Source organism: Boleophthalmus pectinirostris, unplaced genomic scaffold (assembly GCF_026225935.1).
Source record: "Boleophthalmus pectinirostris isolate CB_2022bp ecotype Guang Dong unplaced genomic scaffold, ASM2622593v1 HiC_scaffold_10, whole genome shotgun sequence".
Taxonomy (NCBI): Eukaryota; Metazoa; Chordata; class Actinopteri; order Gobiiformes; family Gobiidae; genus Boleophthalmus; species Boleophthalmus pectinirostris.
This window is the reverse complement of record NW_026570971.1, coordinates 17,236,793-17,259,148: the sequence shown is the minus strand read 5'-3', so window position 1 is coordinate 17,259,148 and position 22,356 is coordinate 17,236,793. Positions and strand designations below refer to the sequence as shown.

Genomic DNA, 22,356 nt, shown 5'->3' with positions numbered 1-22,356 from the left:
ATTGCACAATGTTTTTCAAATCCTAGGTTACTGAGTGTGTTTGCAGTCAATCAATAGGCCAGTTGCTTTAGTTCTATTAGTGGATGTAATTTTAAACCTGATTAGAGTATATTTAACATTGTACGTGTGACTGACATATTCTTTATGTTTTAGTAAGAGGCTCCCCTCGAAACCTGCGTGTATTTGATGAAACCATAAATACTATGAAACTGTCATGGGAGGCAGCCCCTGGAAATGTGTTCCAGTACCAGATTGCATACAAACCAGCCGAAGGTGGTGACAGGAGCGAAGTAACTGTCAAAGGAGACACTACCCAGGCCATGCTAAGGGACCTCACGCCTGCCACTGAGTACGAGCTGTTTGTTACGGCCGTTTACAATTCTGGAGCTGGGGATCCTCTACTGGGCACGGGAACCACCTTGGAAGGTAAATTTGACATATTGTTTTGCTTGTGCTTGATGTTTTGTGGTTGCATGTAGGATGTGGCAGTCTTCAAATGTAATTACATCAGCCAGAAGGAAGTTGAGATTTCAATTTGCAAGGGTGGTAGCCTATAGGTTGTGGTTTAAGAGGAAAAGACGGGAATGTGGCAGTTGATGTAATTGTTGGCACTGGCTGTAGGATAGGTTGGCTTTGCCGCCCATGAAGGCAGTGTTAAATGGGTGGGGGAGGCTTGTAAACCCAAGAGAGCCAGGAATGGGCTGGAACAGGAGTGGAGAGCCATATGTCTGACTGGTGCATACATCCGTGGCTACTGCAGATGGTTGGACTGAATGTACCAGAGTGTTGAATTAACAATTTGTGATTTGCAGCTGAGGATCTGACTTGTGATTCATTGTTGTTGGCAATGGTGGTTTAATTTGTTTACATCTAAGCATGTGCCTGCACAGACTGAAAACAGCTTTTAGTTCCTTAAAACAAATATCAAACCTACCCAAACATGTTATGTAACTGTTATTTACCTCTAAAGTAATGACAGAACAACTTTGTGTAAATAAAAGTTCAAATATTCTGAGATTTCTGGGCCATTTACAACCAGTAAATAGTCTTATTACATTAGTGTTTATGTCCAACCAGGATATGGGTTGAATTGATATTTAGAACCCAATATCCGATCCAGCAACATTTCAGTGTCAGCGCCAATATTTGATAGCAGCAATATATCCACCATACTTTTTACTACTTTTATTTGAATAACCATATTTTACCTGAGTGAGGTTATTGGGCAATAAGCTGTAAGAGGTCTCATAAGTTACTGAAGATAGTTAGTCTTGGTTTCAGTGGTGCTATGTGGAAAAATTTGTTTTTTGTTATAAAATACCAGATCTTACCCTGTTTAAAAGTCTAAGAGATACTCACGCACTTGACTCTTTGAAATTAATGGAATTTTACCCATTGACCAAATGTTTTAAAGCTGCAGTATTTTCCACCAGCACTGGTACCAACCAGACAGAAGTAAGAGGCTCTAACAAAGCAGTTTATTTAGTCGTAACTCTGAAATTGTCATGACTTCAAAACGTCCAAACATTGATCTCATTGTTTTCTTTGAAACTAGCTTTGAGTGACCCTCTCTGAGAAGACTGTGTAGGCCTGGGCTGACGGAGTGGTTTATACAAAGTCATTCATTGTGGCTTAGAGCAAGGCCAGTACAGAAGCGTAGAGGAGGATGAGTTATAACATTCTGACCAAGCTGACCGTCATGGCAAATGCTTAGATAATCACCCCACATCTGGTTATTAGACACAAACATGAAAAATATTTACTTTACTAGGATGGAACTTTGGCAAACTTTGAAGAAAAATACTGATGTTTCTGTCTGCCCCAGCAGGAACTGTCTGCTCATCTGCCTTCTGGGTGTGGTTCAGACAGGCAGGGGCACGGCGCGGGTCAGTGTCAAAAGAAACACTTTCACTACATACCAAGAAAAATAATTGAAATTAAAAGCCACATTTGAATGCATCCATTATATGTGTCAGTCAGTCTGAAAGAAAGTAATCCGGAGACTTCCTTATATAGGCGGGTTTTGTCTGATAATCAAGATTTTTTCCCCATTAGTTAGTTCATCACAAGTTTTGATTCGGAAGATAAATATGGCTTTTAATAACAAAACATTCGTGAACAAAGACAGAAGAAACATTGTAAATAAACCTCTGTTTCAACAAGTAATTAATTCTTTCCACACCAGTGTCTAAAACAAACAAACATTCGATTTATTCCCCAAAATTCCCAACTTTGTTTAAAACTGCACGCTTTTCTGCTACTCCACTGGCTGTAGACTTGTCATTTTAAAAAACCCAGCCAGTAATTACAATGTGCAGTCAGTTGTATCATGATTACATCAGAATTTGATAGCACTTCCCTTTGACTAAAAGAAACTGGGGTCCCATTTAATCTGATTTTGAATAATCAAGGTCAAAACTGTGTGTCTTATTTCAAATTTAGGATTTAGCTATCTCTAAACAGTGGAATATTACCCCATGTTTTTGCCCATATTATCATTTAAATTGTGGATTCCAGCACTTTTTGTTCATCAGATTATAACTTCTTGTGATTAATGCTTGTGTCTCCTGATATGGATAATGATTTTCCAAGTACTGTAAGGGAACATTTGCGGTACAGATTGTACAGTACATGTTGAAAGACTTTGCTCCCACAATCTCACCTTTGGGATCTTTTATCCGCAGTGCCCTACCAGTGCCAGAAGGTTCTCTCAGGTCTTGATACATGACTTGGAGGTGCAATGAGCACTGCTTGTCTTGCGAGCTGGACTTCCTGCAGCGTTCCCTCTGTCTGCAGAAATCATTATAGTGAGCTCCATTTTGGCCGTAGTTCACACAAAGCCAAAAGAGTCACTTAAGTTCATCCTTTTGGACTTTCCATAGCCAAGATAACCCTTTTGATGGAACAGTCCCGGTATTTATAAGTGGTTTTTTATATCCGCTCTGCTCGGGATCTTGGAACTTTTCATTAAGCTGTGGCCATCAATTCATATCTGACTCTAAAGGTGCAGATCACACGGCTGGCAACTATGCATATTATTCCTGTTGAGATCATTTTCCAATTCGACTGAAATGGACAGTTAACTCCACAAGGCTCATCGACTGACAACTCCTCTTTCCCTCAATGCAACTCAAACACTATACAGGCTGCTGCTGCTTTATTTTATTCTATGTCGCTTGGCTTTGTTGGTGATTGATGAGTTGTAGAAGGACCACCCAGCCACACATTTCTTCCAGTGATTATTCTGTCATTAGTTGCAAGCATGTTCTTGGGGTTGTATGCAAGGCGACGCTTGGGTCAGCTTTGGTGCTGACTAATAATTATTAAAGGCTACTGTTATTGTTCTGCACTTCACCTATGTACAGGTCTGTGGGGAAAACAAAAAAGATAAAGCTAAATGCCACCAACATCTGCATTTGTAGCGAGTAGCAAGTTTCTTTTTTTCTGTTCAACATTTTCCCCTAAATTCTGTGGAAAATTGAAGTGTTGCGGAGAAGGGAGCAGAAGATATGTAATTGGTTTTCCAGAGGTCTTTGATTATGAAAGGAAAGTCATGTTGTTCTAAGGGACCTATAGGGATTTCAGTGCAGACAGATGAGTGATTCTTAGTTCTTTATCGCCGTCTGTCCACGTCTCAGTTACTTCCTTAAAATCCACACTCTCTATCTGCATTTCAAATCAACACCATGTGTGTGTAGTCTGATATCAAAACCCACCATTTTGGATAAAAAAACTTAAACGCTTGTTTTGGTTTCCACAGACTTGTATGTATCCAATTTAATTAACACTAACATAGATCAGTGGTTCTCAAATTATGGTACATACACTTTTGCTGGTACACTGTTGTCTTTTGGTTCATGCACTGCTATATTTGTACTTCTCTACTTTTTAAAATCTCCTATACGCTATAGATCTAGACTAGCCTGTGTCTATTCTGTAGTAGCAATGTAAAATGGATCATTTTGCATTTGTTTTTTGGGGTTTTTTTTTGCAATAGTAATATTCATATACTCTTACTATAAATGAAGATAACTTGCCACTTAAGTTGCCAGATTTTAGTTTCAGCTTAACATGCTTGATGAAGGTGATGGTAAATTATAGCAATGTCCATACTGTGCAATTTTGTCTTATTTATTTATTTATTTTTGGGCTGCTTTAATTAAGACAGTTTTAGGTTTTTTATGTTCCCCAAAGTTGCTGGCATTGTATTGACTTGTGCTGTTTCACTCTTCCTCTGCAGAACTTGGCTCTCCTAGAGACTTGGTGACCTCAGACGTCACAGACACCAGCTTTGCCGTGTCGTGGACCGCAGCTCCGGGTAAGGTTCAGCAGTACCGGATCACATGGAAGTCCCTGTACTCAGAGGAGAGCGGAGAGAAGACACTGCAGGGGCGCTTAACCGAGACTGTTCTGGAGGGACTCACACCAGAAACACGCTACCAAGTCTCAGTCTATGCCGTGTATGGGCATGGAGAGGGCCAACCGCTAGTGGGAGAGGAGACCACAGACAGTGAGTTATGACTAATGTAATTTGGCATTTAGTGCTTGTATAACAGCGGTTCAATGCTGATAATAATATGTTACTAAACACAAAATAATAGTACTGTCTCATATCCTGTGATCTTACTAGTTCCAGTATAATATCAATACATTTCTAAAACTATTCCAGAAAGGTTCAGCTTTGTCTTGTTTATGTGATTTCTTGAGTATTTCTTCAGTCTACTAATTGATACTCGTTTTAGTATCAGTATTTTCTATCAATAATTTCTTGTCTTCTACTGTATAAACTATACCAAATTACCATTCTTTTCAATGGTGGTGATATAAAAATGGCTACTATACCCACTTTGACTGTTCTGTTGCTACCACAATTTATTTTTATAGTATTTTATCTGCACTTGAAAGCTAGTACATTTTCAAGCAACCATGACTAGAGTTAAACCTGAGCAGATATCCAGATGAAAAGTAGCCTGCCGTGATAATCTTTAAATCAACATTCCTACAATCCTAAAACAACAAACCTCTCCTCTTTTTCCAACGCAGTCTCAGCCAATGCCCGAACCATAGTTGTGTCAGAGGAGACGGAGAAAAGCATGAAGGTGACATGGCAACCAGCACCTGGGAATGTGCTCAACTACCGCGTTACCTATAAACCCAAGGTGGGAGGACGCCAGCTGGCAGCCAAGGCTCCCGGTGGCACAACCTCTACAGTTCTGCGACGCCTCACCCCCCTCACCACCTACGAAATACAAGTGATCCCAGTATACCGGTCTGGGGAGGGCAAAACAAGGCAGGGCGAAGGAACCACATGTGAGTTAGTCTTTTATGTATTTTTGTTTAAAAGTAGAATTAACTGAGATATTTTAACTTTTATCTAAGCAAGGCCATCATAAACTTCACTTTGCAACAATAATTATACTCTGTAGTAAAAACTCTATTTTTTTTTATTGCAGTGTCACCTTACAAAGGCCCCAGAAACCTCCAGACTTCAGAGCCAACCAGGACCAGTTTCCGTGTAACCTGGGACCATGCCCCAGGAGATGTCAAAGGCTATAAAGTCACCTTTCATCCACAGGGAGAGGACATTAACTTGGGTGAACTGATGGTTGGGCCCTATGACAACACAGTAGTGTTAGAGGAGCTTAGGTCAGTATTCTGGATGATTTTTAGAAGACATGAGAAATTATTTTTGGTCTATGTTTTAATCAAATGTTTTGTTTTTTCTAGAGCTGATACTACATACACAGTGAATGTATTTGGCATGTTTGAAGGCGGAGAGAGCATGCCTTTAGCTGGAAAGGAAACGACCACTATGTCTGATGGACCAGATCCTCCTCCATACACTGGAGGTACACATGTCAAACAAAAGCACAATTTATCAACCACATTGCTTTGCACTAAATGTATAAATATGCCACAAATGTGTGTAGTTATCATCAATTTGAAGACAATGTTCCATATTGTGTTTCCTAGAAGCTACAGGTAACACCACAAATCACCAATCACTTAGCAAACAGCTTACTTGCCTTGTAAAACCTAAGTTTTTCTAAACGTCTTGAGCTCAGGTCGATTGTCTCGTAAAACTGATCTAACGAGAATTCCATCTGTCTGACGCTCAGTCACAGTGTCACACTGGGCTTTGCTGTTTATTGTCAGTCCAAAAACAACCAGTGCACATTCAGTCCATGTGAATAAGATATGCTTGGGGAAATAAAATATTTGACTTTTTTAAGAACACAACAAGAACTAGTCATGGGAAGAGAGGAAAAATGTATGTTTGCTATAGAAAGGTCAGAATGACAGCTTCTGTGCTCATCCCAACAACCATTTAAGAGAGAAAACAAACAAACAAAGGAAACATATAAACCTTGTTACTTTACTTTAGTCACTTTTACAATGACAATAAGAATATGACAAAATCTTAATCACTTTTAACTTTTAATTTAGTTGTTGTAAAATCCATTTCAGTATTTATTTCCTTTCTCAGTACCACTTAAAACAAACAAAAAAGACATATTTCTTCCTTTATATTCTGTTCTGAACCACATACTTTTACTTACATTAAAAGATTAGGTGATTAAAAAATACCCAAGCATATCACTGAAGATTAGAGATGACTGAATCTCAATCTCGATTAAAATCTGATTAACTGTACAGCCCGCACAGCTCCAGAATAGACTAAATAAGACATAAATACCAAAGTTGAAGAGGTGTTGAGGACATTAGTCATAGACTGCATTAGCCTCTTCACACACATACACACACACACACACACACACACACACACACACACACACACATAGCAGACATAGTTTTGCTCCTCTTTTGTTGTCTAAGACAGCTTTATTGATTTATTCTGTTGCACTTGTGGTTTTTGGCTTTGATCAAAACTCTATAAATCACACTCCATGTAACCTGTTCTCAGCTGCAGACAGTGGCAGTTAGTGCAACATCTGCAGCCCTCTTTTCAGGTGCCGACAATGATGCCTTTCCATGTTTTTGAAAAAAGGATGAAGAATTCTGAGTTTTCTTAAGGGGCGATAACACAGCTGACTTGCCAGTGGAATAACTCATGGATCAACGCATGATCTACAGACTGTCAAGAAGACTGCTATAACTTATTGCTTTTGACAATGTCTCTTGTTTCTCTACATCTATCTTCTGATTCTCAAATGTTCTCAACCTTCCACCCAACCTTTCCTTCCCACATACATAAATTGTCAACATAATTTTGACTACCCTATTTTCAAAGGCTATGTTATAATTATATTAAACATTTTGACCAAGTCTGACTAATCTAACTATGTGCACAGATGTTCAGTGCAGGACCACAGCACAGGCTGACATTGTGCTGTTAGTGGATGGCTCCTGGAGTATTGGGCGCCTCAACTTCAAGACCATTCGTGCCTTCATTGCCCGTGCAGTGGGAGTGTTCGACATTGGCCGTGATAGAGTCCAGATTGGTGGGTACAAAATTTGCATTGTATACAAAGTCTACATAGCAACATTGTAAAGAATATAAGCAATACTAATGCAAGGGATTTTTTTTTTTTTTGTAAAGGTCTTGCCCAGTACAGTGGAGATCCTAAAACTGAGTGGCATTTGGATGCACACAGGACCCGTGAGGCACTCTTGGAGGCTGTGGCTAACCTTCCCTATAAAGGAGGCAACACCCTAACTGGTCTGTACATAATTACAAGCTAAACATTCCTCTTTCAATTATGAAGATAGTTGATCCTTCCAGAGCTGAATAGATTTGGTAAACGCCAAATATACAATGGCTGTTCATGGATTTCAGGTTTGGCCCTAAACTACATTCTGCAGAACAATTTCAAGGAGAATGTTGGGATGAGGCCCAATGCAAGAAAGATTGGAGTGCTGATCACTGATGGCAAGTCCCAAGACGATGTCATCGTCAATTCTCAAAAACTACGTGATGAGGGCATAGAGCTATATGCTATTGGTAAGAACAGCTATATCCTCCTTTACAACTTCACTTGCATTTGTTTCTTATTCGGATTATTTTACAACGTATATGCTTTGTAAAGGTGTGAAGAATGCTGATGAGAATGAGCTGAGGTCCATTGCGTCTGACCCAGATGAGATTCACATGTACAATGTGGCTGACTTCTCCTTCTTGTTGGACATTGTGGACAGCCTCACAGAAAACCTGTGTAACAGTGTCAAGGGGCCAGGTAAATCAACAGTGGCACCATTTCAAGTTTGACCATTTCCATTAAACTGACCAGTATTAATAACATGATCTTTGATCTGATCTTTCCTCTTATGATTTAAGGAGGTGCACCTGATGCCCCCACTAACCTGGTGACTTCAGAGGTGACCCACCAGTCATTCCGTGCCTCCTGGACTGGTCCTGAGGGTCCAGTGGAGAAGTACCGTGTGGAGTACATGACACTGTCTGGTCGCCCTCAACAAGTATGAAGAAGATATAGGCAGCTCACACATCAGTGCTTATTACTAATCATCAGAAAACTAGCACATCCTATTTCATGAGATCAGTGGCTAAATTGATTCAGACAGTTTTGAGTCCAGTGGGAAACTCCTTACAAAAGTCTATTCCCGGCCTCTTGTTTAGTTTGGCCTCTTGCTCTGCAGGAGTCTAATTACATCACAAACTGACTCAAGACAGAGAAACAAAAACATACAGCACTCTCACAAGGGGATTAGGAAGTAGAAATGTAATTTCATAGTGATAGCTCTGTTTGTCTCACAAATAGTGAATTTACATTTTTGGCATCTGCTCCTGCATGAATTCTTTCATATGCCAGATGTTTTCTTTAATAGTAAACAAATTTCTGATTTTTGTAGTTATTTTGCTACTGACACACTGCAATCTTCTTGGAATCAGAACTTGAGTGGTCTTTACTGTATTAAAAATGAAACAAAAGTTTAGCCTACCGAGTCTATTCTTATAGACTTCAAACCAATAACAGCGTGTTTTATTGCTTTTAGGTGTTTGTGGATGGCACTGAGACCACAGTGGTCCTCCAGGGCCTTAACCCTTTGACAGAGTACCTGGTGAATGTCTATGCTGTTGTGGGAGAGGAGAGCAGCGAGCCTCTGAAAGGAACTGAAACCACATGTAAGTCCTCACCTCATTCGGCCTTTCATTTACTGTAAAAATATTTGCTCTTAGTCATCATTCATAAACAGATGCATGAATGGTAAAGACTAGCCATGAGAATGTAAACGGACAACCAATTAATGGCCCACTCTGAAACAAACTATGTAAACACTTGCTAAACTGTGAAAACATCTTTAGCTGCTGTTTAATCTTAGTAAGTGCCAATTGCAAAGAGACACAGTGTGATTCATAGGGGTGTTTCCATTTTATCTTAGAGGATAGGAAATATTTACTTTAGTCAATTAATGGTGCTGTATTTAGCTTTATTGGTGGAAGCACAGAATGCATACTCAGCAGCTTGACTTTCCCTTGCAGTGTCCCTGCCTGCTGTGAGGAACATGAACATTTTTGATGAGACGACAACCACCATGCGTGTGCGATGGGAGGAGGCTGAGGGAGCCACTGGCTACATGCTGCTATACAGTGCCATAAATGCTACAAGGCCCACTACGGAGCTGGAGGTGAGAGCTGTATAGTTAAAGACTAGACTATTAAACTAAATAACATTAGTACATAGATAATTGTTTTACGTGTAGTTAATTGTAAATCATATTACTGATTTCAAACAGCATGATAATAAAAAAGGCATGAATGACATTTTTTAACCCAATGTATATGAGCTGGAGACTACAGAGTACAGAGGTGTAGTCATGATAGGGGGCAGCTGAAATTTTCAGAGCACTTAAGCCTCAAATACAGGACAATACAGTATTACACAAATGTACATGACGCTTTCAAAAATACAACTTTGAGTAAACTAATGATTAGAGAAAACATGCCAAAAGTTCATAAAGTAAATTTTACATAGTATGTCCCATTTAACTTGACATTTGTACATCCACGGGTCATTGTGCTAAACACCAGAAGTGAGAAAATAATTAAGTGCTGTGACAGCAGCTGATGAAGCCCAGATTGTCAAACTGGAACATTTCACAAAGGCAGCAGTGTGAGGCCCATTATTCACCAGAGGAGGCAACAGGGAAATAACAGTGAAATAAGTTAGTCACAAAGGAGTGGGTTAGCACTGAGCTCACACTGTCCAGGGAATGTCATCACTGGTTCATGAGGTGTGAAATCCATTGTGTCCAAGCAGAGAGAAGCAGCTGTGTGCTGAAAATTAAATATTATTCATCCAAATGTCACAAACTGTCACTCATATTTATTCATTGTAGATGAGAGTCGGAGGGGAAACAACGGAAGTCCAGCTGGAGCGCCTGCTCCCCAACACAGCCTATACCCTGTCGCTGTTTGCGCTGCATGGGGAAGCAGCGAGTGAGCCTCTCACCCAGCAGGGAGTGACCTGTATGTATATGACAAATCAAATATAATCATGCATTTTAAAGGTGCACTATGTAACTTTTCTGGAGAAATTGGCCTCCCTGGGTAATGTTTTACAGAAATGTTCCAAATGATGACATTAAACATATCTATCTCGCATATGTTCAGTTGCAGATACTGTATTACCTGTAACTTGGCCTGGTGCAGTCATCTGCTTTTCTCCATGGAGATAAATCAGTTAAATGTTAAGATCAAAGAAATGCAATGACATCTCCGTGGAGACAAGCCAGTGGTGGACCCTCCACCAGAAAAGTTACTTTGTGTACCTTTAATATATCAGGATGCATTAATGTACAAATGTATGTCTTTTAGTGCCTCTACCTCCGGCGGGTGAGCTGAAGGTTCGGGACATTACCCACAGCACCATGAGGCTGATCTGGGATGCTGCTCCTGGTCCTGTCCGTAGATACACAATCACTTACACACCTGAAGGGGCAGACGCTAAAGAAGTATGTATAATTGTACTGCATCTTTGAGTCTTGTCTTTTCTGATTATAAAGTAGTCCTTAGTAATCTCAGTAATAATGAGTCATCTGGACTGTGTTGTAATTTTTGTGTTGTATAAACAGCTGTTCAGAGTTCTTGACAACACTTGGCCTACAGACATATTTAATAGGTGCAGAGAGGATGTGCCGAAACCGCTGTAGAATGCCACGACATTTATAATGTGCTACCAACATTTATAGTCATATCCATGTGTTTTTGATATCACTTCACTGCACCTAAAATAAGAATTTCAATAATTGTTTCAATTTGGCTTGTAAACTTGAATGGGTTCAATAAGGAGTTTACTGTGCCAATTACCAGCTTCCTGAGGTTGATAATGTTAACATTGCATTTGTTTTTTAGCTTGAAGTTGATGGAAGTGTGACTACCAAAGTACTAGAAAGTCTGACGTCTCAGACTGAGTATGCCCTGGCTGTAACTCCAATTTATGATGAGGGCGCAAGTCCACCAATGTTAGGAGTTGGTATTACAGGTAAGACTCCAACAGTAGAGCTTAAATAACAGAACCAAACATTATATTAAAACATTTCTTTTAACCCATAGAACCTGTTCCTGCACCAAAGAACCTGCGTTTTTCAGAAGTCACTCAGACCAGTTTCAGGGCGACCTGGGAGCATGGCGCACCAGATGTGGCTCTGTATCGTATTGGATGGACAAAGAAGGGAGAATCTAACCTCCAATATGTGAGGAAAAGTCCAGTTACTTTGTTTTTATATTAAATCCCAATTGAAGAGTAACATTATTCCACATCCACTGTAGGCAATTCTTAACAACGATGAAACCACCCATGTTCTGGAGAACCTAGAGCCGGACACTCCATATGATGTGTCTGTTACAGCCATTTACCCCGATGAGTCAGAGAGCGAGGACCTGCTGGGCACTGAGAGAACATGTAAGACTCCTGTTCATTGGCCTTACGTAATGTTTTAACTGTTTTGGTTTATTTGCTAGAATTTCCACATAGGATCTTTGCGAAAGGCTGGACCAATGATTATATCCCCAATATTTCCTTTTGTTCAAAATGTGTGTATTTTATATTTCTATTTTTGCCTTTGTAGTGCGCAGAGGCGCTGTCCCATGTAAGTATGTGTTTAAAGAAAGAAGATCTAAATTGGAAATGGAAGCATGTTTTATTGTTTTGCCTTGTCATCAGTAATGCGTTTGGACAATCATCATCTCATCATCAGTGCAGCCACTTTGGTGGTTCTGTGTCCAAACTGACACAGCCTGCCTGTCTATGTACTTGTCATTTATTGCAAAGCTATTTGTGAATATGTTTTGTCAACTTAAATGGCTGATGTTGGAATTCATTCACGCATGTTTTGAGCAAATGAATCCCAATTGTAAGAGCTTATTGTGCCATCTATTCATCCATCCATCCATCATCTCCATTGTAATGTTGGATGCATTTTCATCCCATCATCATCTAATCATTCATTCATCATCATTTCATCTCAGAAAAGATCAATTGAAGAATTGTCTTTTCTGTTACCACTTTAAAGCTGTCCCTGATAAATCCTCATTTCTGTTACATTAACATGTTCATCAAATATCATTTTAAAACATACATTTATCAAGGACATTGTCTTTAAAGTGTAAATGCTATCACCAAATACCTTTTTGTGACAATATCATATATCATTTCACTGTGGTTTTCATTTTCTTTATGTTCTTGTGCATTTCCAGCCCCGAATGCACCTCCAACAAATTTAGTTGTGTTCAATGAGACCACCACCACTCTCAACGCCCGCTGGAACCCAGCCCCCGGCCGCGTTCAGAACTACAAGATCACCTTTGTCCCCACAGCTGGAGGCAGAAGTCAGACAGTAAGTCCGATTGCCACAAACACAAATACACAACTATTTCAACTATTAAAGCTTTAACATGGATTTTAGACTCTCTGTGTGATTGTTCCAGTGGGTATTTGTGTACTTTCAGTTGAATCCTTTAATCTGTTTTTATGGCACTTATTAAAAGCATATACTTTTCGCATTTTCAGTTTCTGCTGCTTGTAGCTCATTTTGATTTAATCTTATATAACAATGTTTGGTTTTCGTTTAGTATCTGACCTTTTGCTGTCACAAGTTAGACATTAATAGAGACCCTTATTTGTGTGTCTCCAATTCCACAAACCCACTGACACTAGCGTAAGTCCTTTGAGCACTGCCAAATACACTTTTTGGCCTAATGATGGTCTGTGACAGTGACTGAGCTGTTAGCCAGAGTAGTGATTTTGGAGACTTTTCCAGAAAGTGGAATTTGCCTCTAGGTCAGTGTGTCCCTGTATAATGAGAGAGTCCAGTGTCATATATTATAACACAGACGTGACTTGGCTGTTGCACTGCAGCCATTGGCTATTCTCTTTAACGCACAAATGGCCTCCAACAATGGTGCGATTGCATGAGGTTGTTCAAGGACACTTCTTTTCTTCTATCTTTCAAATGTCGGCTATTATTGTTACAGTTTTTTTGTTATTGGGCTTGTATGTTTCTGTATGTAATTATGGTTTTGTTCAGCAAAGCAGGGCCTATATATTTAAAAAAAATCTATTCTATTATTTAATATTCATATTAATATTCATGCCTAAATTTTCCACTTCAGAAGCCTGTTTTCTGTAAACTTGTGTTTAGCGAGTTTAGATAAGACAGCTAAAACGTAGGTCTGTGTTGACAAATCTGTTTCTTATTGTCAGTACACATGTTGTGTACAAGCACTGCTTTTTGTTATCATTGTTTCTGGTTAGAACATTGTTCCAAGTAAAAAGGCAGTGAGTGATGAAACAAACCAACTAAAATGAAACGGATGTCGGCACTCAAGCTTGTGACTGGTCAGCTCTTCTCTCTCACAAGCTACTGCAGATTCATGTCTCTGCTCTTTAAGCCAAAAGCATTGTAGTAAATCCATCAAGTGTCATGACTGTTATGACGAGATATCCATCTGTTTCAACCATTGAAGTATGTGTTTACCATGGCCGGTGCTCTACATCATTTGTCCAAAGCCCCTCAAAACAAAACTCAGAAGAGATGCTGACAGAGAAGAAGCTTTTAGGTTGGAACCAATGTTTTAGAGTCATTTTCATAAGCACACAACAAACTGTAAACCTATTCACACCTCATTCTAGTCAGTTTGGAAAGTTTATTTTTGAAATGTCTTTGTTTACCTAGACTCAAGTTGGAGGAAAGAAGACTACTGTATTTCTTCCTAAGCTCACCCCTGACACAGAGTATGCCATCAGTGTGGTTGCAGTCTATGCCAAAGGAGTGAGCGCAGAACTCAATGGCCTTGGCAAGACCAGTAAGTGATGTTCTCACGTTGTGTCTGCATGTGATTATATTGGACTCTATTATCTTACTGTCCTCTTGTAGAACCTTTGGGTGGAGTCAGAAACCTACGTGTCACCGATCCCACCACCAGCACTCTAAATGTGCAGTGGGAGGCAGCTGAGGGCCCAGTGCGCCAGTATAGAGTCTTCTATGTCCCTGAAGCTGGAGGAGATGAAGAAATGGTAAACAATTGACAATATTAAAACAGTGGATTTGTATCCTTACTAAAATATATCATCCTACCCCTGTGTCTTTAGGTTCAGGTGTCTGGCAGCACATACAGTACTGTCCTGAAAAACCTGCAGCAAGACACTGTGTACAAAGTGACTGTGGTTCCTGTCTACCCTGCTGGAGAGGGCCAGCGCATGTCTGAGAATGGCAAAACATGTAAGCAAAATCCGTATTTACTGTGCCAATATTAGGCTACAGAAAAATACATATTATTAATGGGTTATTGTAGGATTTCTTTTTAAGAAAGTGAAGAAAATAATATGTGTCAATTCCAAACTTTGATAAATGGAGATTGCATTGACAGATTTGAATGATTTGCATTGCTGACCTGTACAAGAAGGGATGTAAGTTTAAGTGACAGGCTTATTAAAATGTGAGGCTTAGTGCAATGCTCTTTCCAGACTGAACTTTGTGGCCTTCATTTCTGGCATGTAATGTCTTTATGCCACCAAGATTCATTGCAGCAGTCAGCTAAAGCTAATTTTTACAACTTTTATGACCAGTGAGACCTATCAAAATGGCACTACATTCCAATTTGGTGAACTATTTCACACTGGGCTCACAATGACATTTACAGTTATGAAAACGTAATACCAAATTTTAGCTCAAACATTTCTCTTTACTTAACCTTTGAATAAGCAAACTTGGATTTTCCATCTTCCTCCATCAATGTAAACCACTAGCCACTGCAAGGAATGAATCAGCATTTTGTGGGGTGATTGTGTAGGAAGGAATTTCATCAGCCTTGCAACGTTATAATGGTGTCTTCTCCTTCTTTACTGTAATATTGTCCATTTATAGGCTGGAATGGAGGCTGGTGGTTTGGATAATGATGGGGCTGGGGGAACGGGGTGGAGGGACTGTGTTGAGTAATTGGCTTTCCTTTGAGGAAAAAAGAAGCAGGGTGCATAGAGGGGCTTTGACATGAATAGAGAGCATTATGTGTTTAATAGCTCTCAACTTACTAGTCCAAGGTCACAATCATGGTTGCTGCTGCTACCTTTGCTTCCCCTCGCAAGTAATAATTTCTTATGTAACAACATTATTGACAATTCAAGTCTAATCTAAACCTACGCAGATGTCTCTGATACAGTTAGTTTGTTGCCGACCTTGGCTTTTAAATGGCTGTGTCCATATTGTTCCTGTTGTGATGTTCTCAGTGGTTACAAGGTTATGAGAAGTGGTAGCACAGAGCTTTAAAACATCTGCTTTTCAGAGGTGCCTCATACTTTCATGAAGCTTTATGGAGCACAGAGGAAGTGTCCTGTTGGTTGTATTGTTAAAGCTGTCTTAAATCTGTCTGTGCTTCATGCTGAGCGCTTTTGTTACCCAAACATTCTCATTAGCCACACCTCGCACCTTCTTCATCGAGTCTAGACCTTACTATGAGAAAATACATTATAACCTGTGTTGGAAAGAGTCCTGGAAATGTGTTTTCATGTGTAAAAGCATAGTTGCATCCCTTAAAATGTACTCTATTACAAGTACTGATGCCATATTTATACTTAAGTGAAAGTATATAAAACAGTTACTCACAGTTTTAATTATTTTTCACACAATCCTTATACAATACATGAATAATTAAACAGTTTAAAGCTCAATTAAGTTGTAAACCACAATCTGTGTATTCTTTGAGCTCTAGCCAATCAGAACCAGTGATGTAATGACGTTATGTGTATTTGGAGTTGCAGGGAATGAGGTACGACAACCAGGGAAGGATTGGGACTGTACTCAGTAACTCAGATGATTTGAAATGTAGCTAATTACAATCACATGGCTAGAATTATACTCAATTACCAGTACAAATGCATGTTTAAAAATCTACTACATTATAGTGACATGCGTATTTGTAATTACTTTCCAGCTCTTGATTAAAATGTTTGATCACTGTCACAAAACACACCTTGTACATCTACAGTATTACAATGATCTTTTTTCTTGTGTTTCTTATAGTGGTACGAAGCCCAGTCAGGAACATCCAGGTTTTCAACCCCACCACCAACACTCTGAACGTGCGCTGGGAGGCAGCCACAGGCCCGGTGCAGCAGTACAGGGTGGTCTACTCCCCTGTGACTGGTGCCAGGCCAGCTGAATCTGTAAGTCCAAATATTTGACCTGAAAAAGGCACACCCATCATGTGTTACATTTCTGTTTTGTGAAGAATTAGTAGTAGTGGTAGTGGCAAATATTACAGCTATTTGGGTAATAGAATGTTCACTGTAAACAAAACAATTCTGAAATTCAATGAATTCTTGTATTAGTTTAGTATTTCATTTATTTTCTAGAGTTAAAGCTCCTGGATGTGTTTGGAATGAGCACTTTAAATAAACTCTGACTTTTTAATTCATTTACTCATAAATTATATTGCCGTTTTTTTTTCTCTTTTTTTTTTCTAATTTATCCCAAAGCAGTTGTAACAATAATTGTAGTGTAGCAGTAACATGTGGTGTGGTGTTGAAAGTCTTAATGGGTCATTGACAGGTGACACAAACAATACCACAGTAGAGCACCTCCCCCCTCCCCCATTTGTTTGACAGTGATCCACACTTTGTTGTTTTTCACACTTACTATTTACTTGCCCTTGTAAACCAATACACATTTCACTCATCTAAAAAGGTCACAGCAGTTGAAGAACATTACCTCGTCACCTAAACCAACTAATTAGGTTTCTCATACTATGTGCTTATCTGCTGTCTTTATTGTGAGGTACGCTTGTCCAGCTGTTCCATTAGTTAAACTTTACACTTTCTACAATGGGGGGTCATTAAGTGTGAAAAAGGTGGTAAATATTATAAACAGCAGCTGAGATTAGAGGATTATCACACAGTTTCATTGTTGTACCTTTGTTTATGCACAGGTTGTAGTACCAGGGACTACCACCACAACCCTACTGCAGCAGCTGATCCCAGACACCGACTACAACGTGGGAGTGGTGGCCCTCTATGCGGATGGAGAGGGACCCGCAGTCAGTGATGCTGGAAAAACACGTAAGCATGTTGTACAAGTTACTAAAATGGAATGCAGAAGATAAATTAATTAAAAGGTGCACTGTGTAATAGGGGTGGAACAATATCCAAGTCTCACAATATGACCTCATGGTGTGATATTTATTGCAATATCGTGGGAAAGCTCACGATATGGCAGGGAGGCTCACGATTAGGGATGTAACAATATCCAAATCTCTCTGTATGTGTACGATATCTTCACGATATACATCTTACAGTATGATATTTATTGTGATATTTTGTGAAGGTTAACAAAACTGCTAATATGCTACTTTTTCCTCTTAAAATGCCTTGACAAGACTTAATCCAAAGAACTAAGACTTAAAAGTGCTTAGAACTGTTATTTCTTCTTGTAGTCTACACTGAAATGGAGAAAAGGATCATGGTCTTTGTAGTTCTCTCTGTCTTTTTTTTTAGCTATAGCTGCACCATAATTCGTAGTTTAAGCAAAGAGACTTGTAATTTGTTATATTGTGATGATCCACGATATTATTGTCAGAACTTTGACAATACGATATCACAATATTTCAGTTATTGCTACATCCCTACTGTGTTGAGACCAACTTTTCTGTTGGTCTCAGCTGAGATTGTCTTCCATTCCTTAAATTACACATGTTTTTGAATTGCTCAAAAATAACTTTGAAAACATTCTTATGCTTAGCACTGTCACCTCTACATAGATCTGGCTTGTAACTCGGTCTTGTGTCATTGACTTGTCTCCATGGAGACAGAAAAGTTTAATGCAATACTGAGAACTGGGGCATTACAGAAAAAGGAATAGCATCTCTGTAGAGACATAGTGCAGCTTTAATAGATCACATTTTTGGGACATTTTCTTGTGGTAAACCATTATCACAAAATGTAACAGATTTTGGAAAACTAATCAAATAAAAACATGTTTCATCTGCACAGTCCCCCGAAGTGGTCCCAGAAACTTGCAGGTGTATGACCCCACTACCAGCACTCTGTCTGTGACCTGGGAACATGCTCAAGGTCCTGTCACACAATACCGCATCACCTACGCCCAGAAAACAGGAGACCCTATTGAGGAGTTTGTAAGTTCATTTATAATAAAAAATATTCTTAGCATATCGTCTTACTGCTATGTAAGAATGTCTTCTGTTTATAATCTTATTTTGCAGACTACGGTACCAGGAAATAGGAACAATGTTGTGCTCCAAAACTTAGATCCTGACACTCCTTATAACATTAAAGTGACTGCAATTTATGCTGATGGACCAGGAGGAGAGCTGGACGGAGAGGGACGCACAGGTACATCATATAATTCAATTTGCACAGTCTATACCTTAGTCTGGAAAGTTTTGACATCATTTTAAGCACAATGACAGACCCACATCACCACATAATCCACTGCAGATTATTTAAAATAAACTGGCCATTGATTGAGGTCCTGAACCACTCTTGCAAAAATGGAATAAGTGAAATTCCTGACTCTTCCCGGAGCCAGAAAGCAGCTGTAACCTCTGCCAGAGAATTAAGATCTGGCTTTAGTCCAGTAAGGAGGATCGTATACTTGCCGTGCTTGACGGGGTCTTGCCTAATATTGCCTTTCATATGATGCGTAATACCTTTCCAGTCCTCAAGCTATCTTAATTTTTGGGTTTCTGTTTTCTCTGATGTGGTTGAATTCATCATCCCACCCTAAATTCAGAAGCTATTAACCGTAATATGTTTTAATGCCATAAATACAACGCTGACAGCTCACATTTGGATCATGCTGTAAGTAAAGCTATCCACTTCTCAAAGCCATGGACTTATATACCTGTCTCTCTGTCTACAGTGGGCATGCTCGGTCCAAGGAACCTGCGTGTTTCTGATGAGTGGTACACACGGTTTAGGGTGTCCTGGGACCCTGCCCCCTCCAGAGTGACTGGATACAAACTTATCTACCAGCCTGAGGGTAAAAATTAATTGTTTTTCTTTATTATCTTAATTATTTTTTACTGAAATGCAATTATTAAAAAGATAAATCAACTTTCAGGTTCTGATGAATCCCAGGAGGTATTTGTTGGAGACGTGACAACCCACCAACTGCACAATCTGAATCCAGGAACCACCTATGACCTCAAAGTGCTGGCACAGTACAGCACAGGAGTTAGTGAACCTCTAGTGGGACAGGGCACAACATGTAAGTGAATACTCATACATGGTTGTTTAAAAAGTCTATAGAAAGAGAGAAAGAGAGAATCATAAATAAACCACCTTTGTTATACTTTTTAGTGTACCTGAATGTAACTGACTTGACCACCTACAATGTTGGCTATGACTCTTTCTGCCTTCGTTGGGCTCCTCACCGTGCAGCTACCTCATACAGGCTTAAAGTGAACCCATTTGACAGTAAGTTAACCATTTTTTACTGAGATAGAAATTATGAAACTTGATTTAATATTTTCTTTCTTCACCCATAGCTTCTAAATCTGGTGCCCAGGAGATCACAGTCAGAGGCTCAGAAAGCACACACTGTTTTGATGGTCTGACTCCTGACACTCTGTACAATGCCACAGTTTACACTCAGACGCCTAATCTGGAGGGCCCGGGGGTCAGCGTCAAAGAGAGGACATGTAGGATGAGACTATTTCATTATTCTTTATGGTTTCTGCAGCATTCTAAACATTCTGTGTCGTTTTGTTGTTTAGTGGTGAAGCCAACTGAGTTGCCCACAGAACCTCCTCCCCCTCCCACCCCTGCAACTGTCCCACCGGCTCTGGATGGTATGGCATCAGTCAAATAGCCAAAGTAACAATTTATTATGATTACATTGTTTATAAATTAATCATCACAAATCTGTCTTTTCAAATTGTCCTGTAGTTTGCAAGGGCGCTAAGGCCGACCTTGTGTTCCTTATTGACGGCTCTTGGAGTATTGGAGATGAGAGCTTTGCTAAAGTGATCCAGTTTGTCACAAGCATGACAGGAGCATTTGAGGAGATCAGTCCTAAAGGCATGCAGGTCAGCAGACACACCGTACCTGTGGATTACCTTTTGCCTCTTTATTAGGAATGACTGTTTTTAACAAGTCTTTTATCTGTGTTTGTTGTCAACAGGTTTCATTTGTGCAGTACAGCGATGATGCCAAGACAGAGTTCAAACTAAACACATATCATGATAAGGGCATAGTGCTGTCAGCTTTGCAAAATGTGCGCTACAGAGGAGGAAATACCAAAACTGGTAAATCAACAGTTTGAATAAACAAAACTTTAAAATGAAGTGACCGATTTTGTAATGACTCCTCCTCTCTCTCCTTCAGGTGTGGCTCTGAAACATGTCTATGAGAAGGTCTTCACCTCTGACAGTGGCATGAGGAGAAACGTCCCTAAAGTACTGGTTGTGGTCACAGATGGAAGATCTCAGGATGAGGTCAAAAAGAGTGCTGAGAAACTGCAGCATTCCGGTATGTGTGGTACTATATGGCTAATTGAGCTAAGTAACAATCCAGTAAATTCAGTTCACTTTATGAATAGTGTTATTAACTCTTTGATGTCTCTGATTTGATGCTCCAGGCTACAGTGTGTTTGTGGTGGGCGTGGCTGATGTGGACATGTCTGAGCTTAGACTCATTGGCAGCAAACCAAGTGAAAGACACGTGTTTGTGGTCGACGATTATGACGCTTTTGCCAAAATCCAGGATAACCTGATTACCTTCATTTGTGAAACAGCCACTTCCAGTAAGACTTGTATTTCACTAATACTTTTGTACATCCTATCCATGGTTTTCACAATGGAAAAAATAATAAATATGACTGTTGCCATAGCAGTTATTGATTTAAAACATAACAATCGTAGCTTGTGAGTAGTGAAAAGTCCTCAAAATGTTTCCAATAACATGAAGCTGAACTCTCTGAATGCCCAATAGCTCCAACATTGTATTCCTACTATGATTTTAATACAAATTGAAAACTTCTCAGACAGTTGAATTTCTTTCACGACTGTTTTTTAAAAGCTCTAAAATTGCCTTTCTTGTTTCAGCTTGCCCTCTGATTTACATCAATGGCTTCACCACACCTGGTAAGCACACATCATTGTCTTCAAACAGAACTATTACAAATCCCTAGTAAATCTTGTCTGCATTGTACCACTGCTCTACGATTGTAAATGTGTTTTCTCCATTTCCGCTTGTCTATGCTCACCTCTTTGCATATGTTTTTATCCCTTTTCAGGCTTCAGGATGCTGGAGGCTTTCAACATCACTGACCGCACGTTTGCTGGAATGAATGGTGTGTCCATGGAGCCCGGTTCCTTTAACAGCTACATCGCCTACCGACTTCACAAAGATTCCTTCCTAAACCAGCCCACCAAGTAAGACTCACGGCTAAATAGTGTTTTTGTGTGTCAAATATGGGGTGTGTGAGTCTCATTATGTGGATATTCCCAGCCTTTTGGCCCTATCTCCTGTGCACTGTAATCCCTCCCAACCCACAGTCGTTAGTCATAATAGTGTTTAATAGCGCACTCAAAGGGGTTTCCTTGTTGCCTTTTGGAACAGAGCCCACCGTTCCATTTGTTCTTAAACCGAGTAGATTAAGAGGTGATGGAGGAAAATGAAATAAAATCCTATCATCAACAAATCGATTTTAGTGAGTTCATATCAATTTGAGCTAACTTAAGCGGTGTGTGAGGAAGTACAGAGACCTAGCAATCCAAATTCCTCTCTTTATATGTTAAGATGTTGAAATGATGCATATTTTGTTGGTGTAGTCTAGTTTTTCTTTTATGTGTGCAAATGGGGCAACTTCAAACTGCAACTAATGAGGCAAAGCAAGAATACTTTCAATTCCTTCAATATGTGG

At 39.6% G+C, this 22,356-nt stretch overlaps 1 protein-coding gene across 1 annotated transcript in view; it reads left to right on the top strand.

Annotated features, from left to right (window-relative positions):
- The window catches only part of col12a1a (collagen, type XII, alpha 1a), a 43,233-nt gene that overhangs the window by 9,201 nt on the left and 11,676 nt on the right, over positions 1-22,356 (top strand). The window contains exons 13-49 of the mRNA XM_055158477.1: positions 154-426; positions 4,241-4,510; positions 5,044-5,310; positions 5,454-5,646; positions 5,728-5,849; positions 7,314-7,463; positions 7,562-7,681; positions 7,799-7,963; positions 8,049-8,195; positions 8,297-8,436; positions 8,974-9,103; positions 9,461-9,606; positions 10,318-10,447; positions 10,796-10,932; positions 11,333-11,462; positions 11,534-11,673; positions 11,750-11,882; positions 12,049-12,069; positions 12,677-12,816; positions 14,155-14,284; positions 14,356-14,495; positions 14,571-14,700; positions 16,498-16,640; positions 17,402-17,531; positions 18,462-18,604; positions 18,692-18,821; positions 19,351-19,470; positions 19,552-19,698; positions 19,791-19,907; positions 19,979-20,131; positions 20,207-20,281; positions 20,379-20,518; positions 20,614-20,737; positions 20,817-20,960; positions 21,070-21,234; positions 21,536-21,574; positions 21,727-21,865. Coding sequence (XP_055014452.1) covers positions 154-426; positions 4,241-4,510; positions 5,044-5,310; positions 5,454-5,646; positions 5,728-5,849; positions 7,314-7,463; positions 7,562-7,681; positions 7,799-7,963; positions 8,049-8,195; positions 8,297-8,436; positions 8,974-9,103; positions 9,461-9,606; positions 10,318-10,447; positions 10,796-10,932; positions 11,333-11,462; positions 11,534-11,673; positions 11,750-11,882; positions 12,049-12,069; positions 12,677-12,816; positions 14,155-14,284; positions 14,356-14,495; positions 14,571-14,700; positions 16,498-16,640; positions 17,402-17,531; positions 18,462-18,604; positions 18,692-18,821; positions 19,351-19,470; positions 19,552-19,698; positions 19,791-19,907; positions 19,979-20,131; positions 20,207-20,281; positions 20,379-20,518; positions 20,614-20,737; positions 20,817-20,960; positions 21,070-21,234; positions 21,536-21,574; positions 21,727-21,865 — 5,263 coding nt within the window. The remainder of the gene's footprint in view (positions 1-153; positions 427-4,240; positions 4,511-5,043; positions 5,311-5,453; positions 5,647-5,727; positions 5,850-7,313; positions 7,464-7,561; positions 7,682-7,798; positions 7,964-8,048; positions 8,196-8,296; positions 8,437-8,973; positions 9,104-9,460; positions 9,607-10,317; positions 10,448-10,795; positions 10,933-11,332; positions 11,463-11,533; positions 11,674-11,749; positions 11,883-12,048; positions 12,070-12,676; positions 12,817-14,154; positions 14,285-14,355; positions 14,496-14,570; positions 14,701-16,497; positions 16,641-17,401; positions 17,532-18,461; positions 18,605-18,691; positions 18,822-19,350; positions 19,471-19,551; positions 19,699-19,790; positions 19,908-19,978; positions 20,132-20,206; positions 20,282-20,378; positions 20,519-20,613; positions 20,738-20,816; positions 20,961-21,069; positions 21,235-21,535; positions 21,575-21,726; positions 21,866-22,356) is intronic.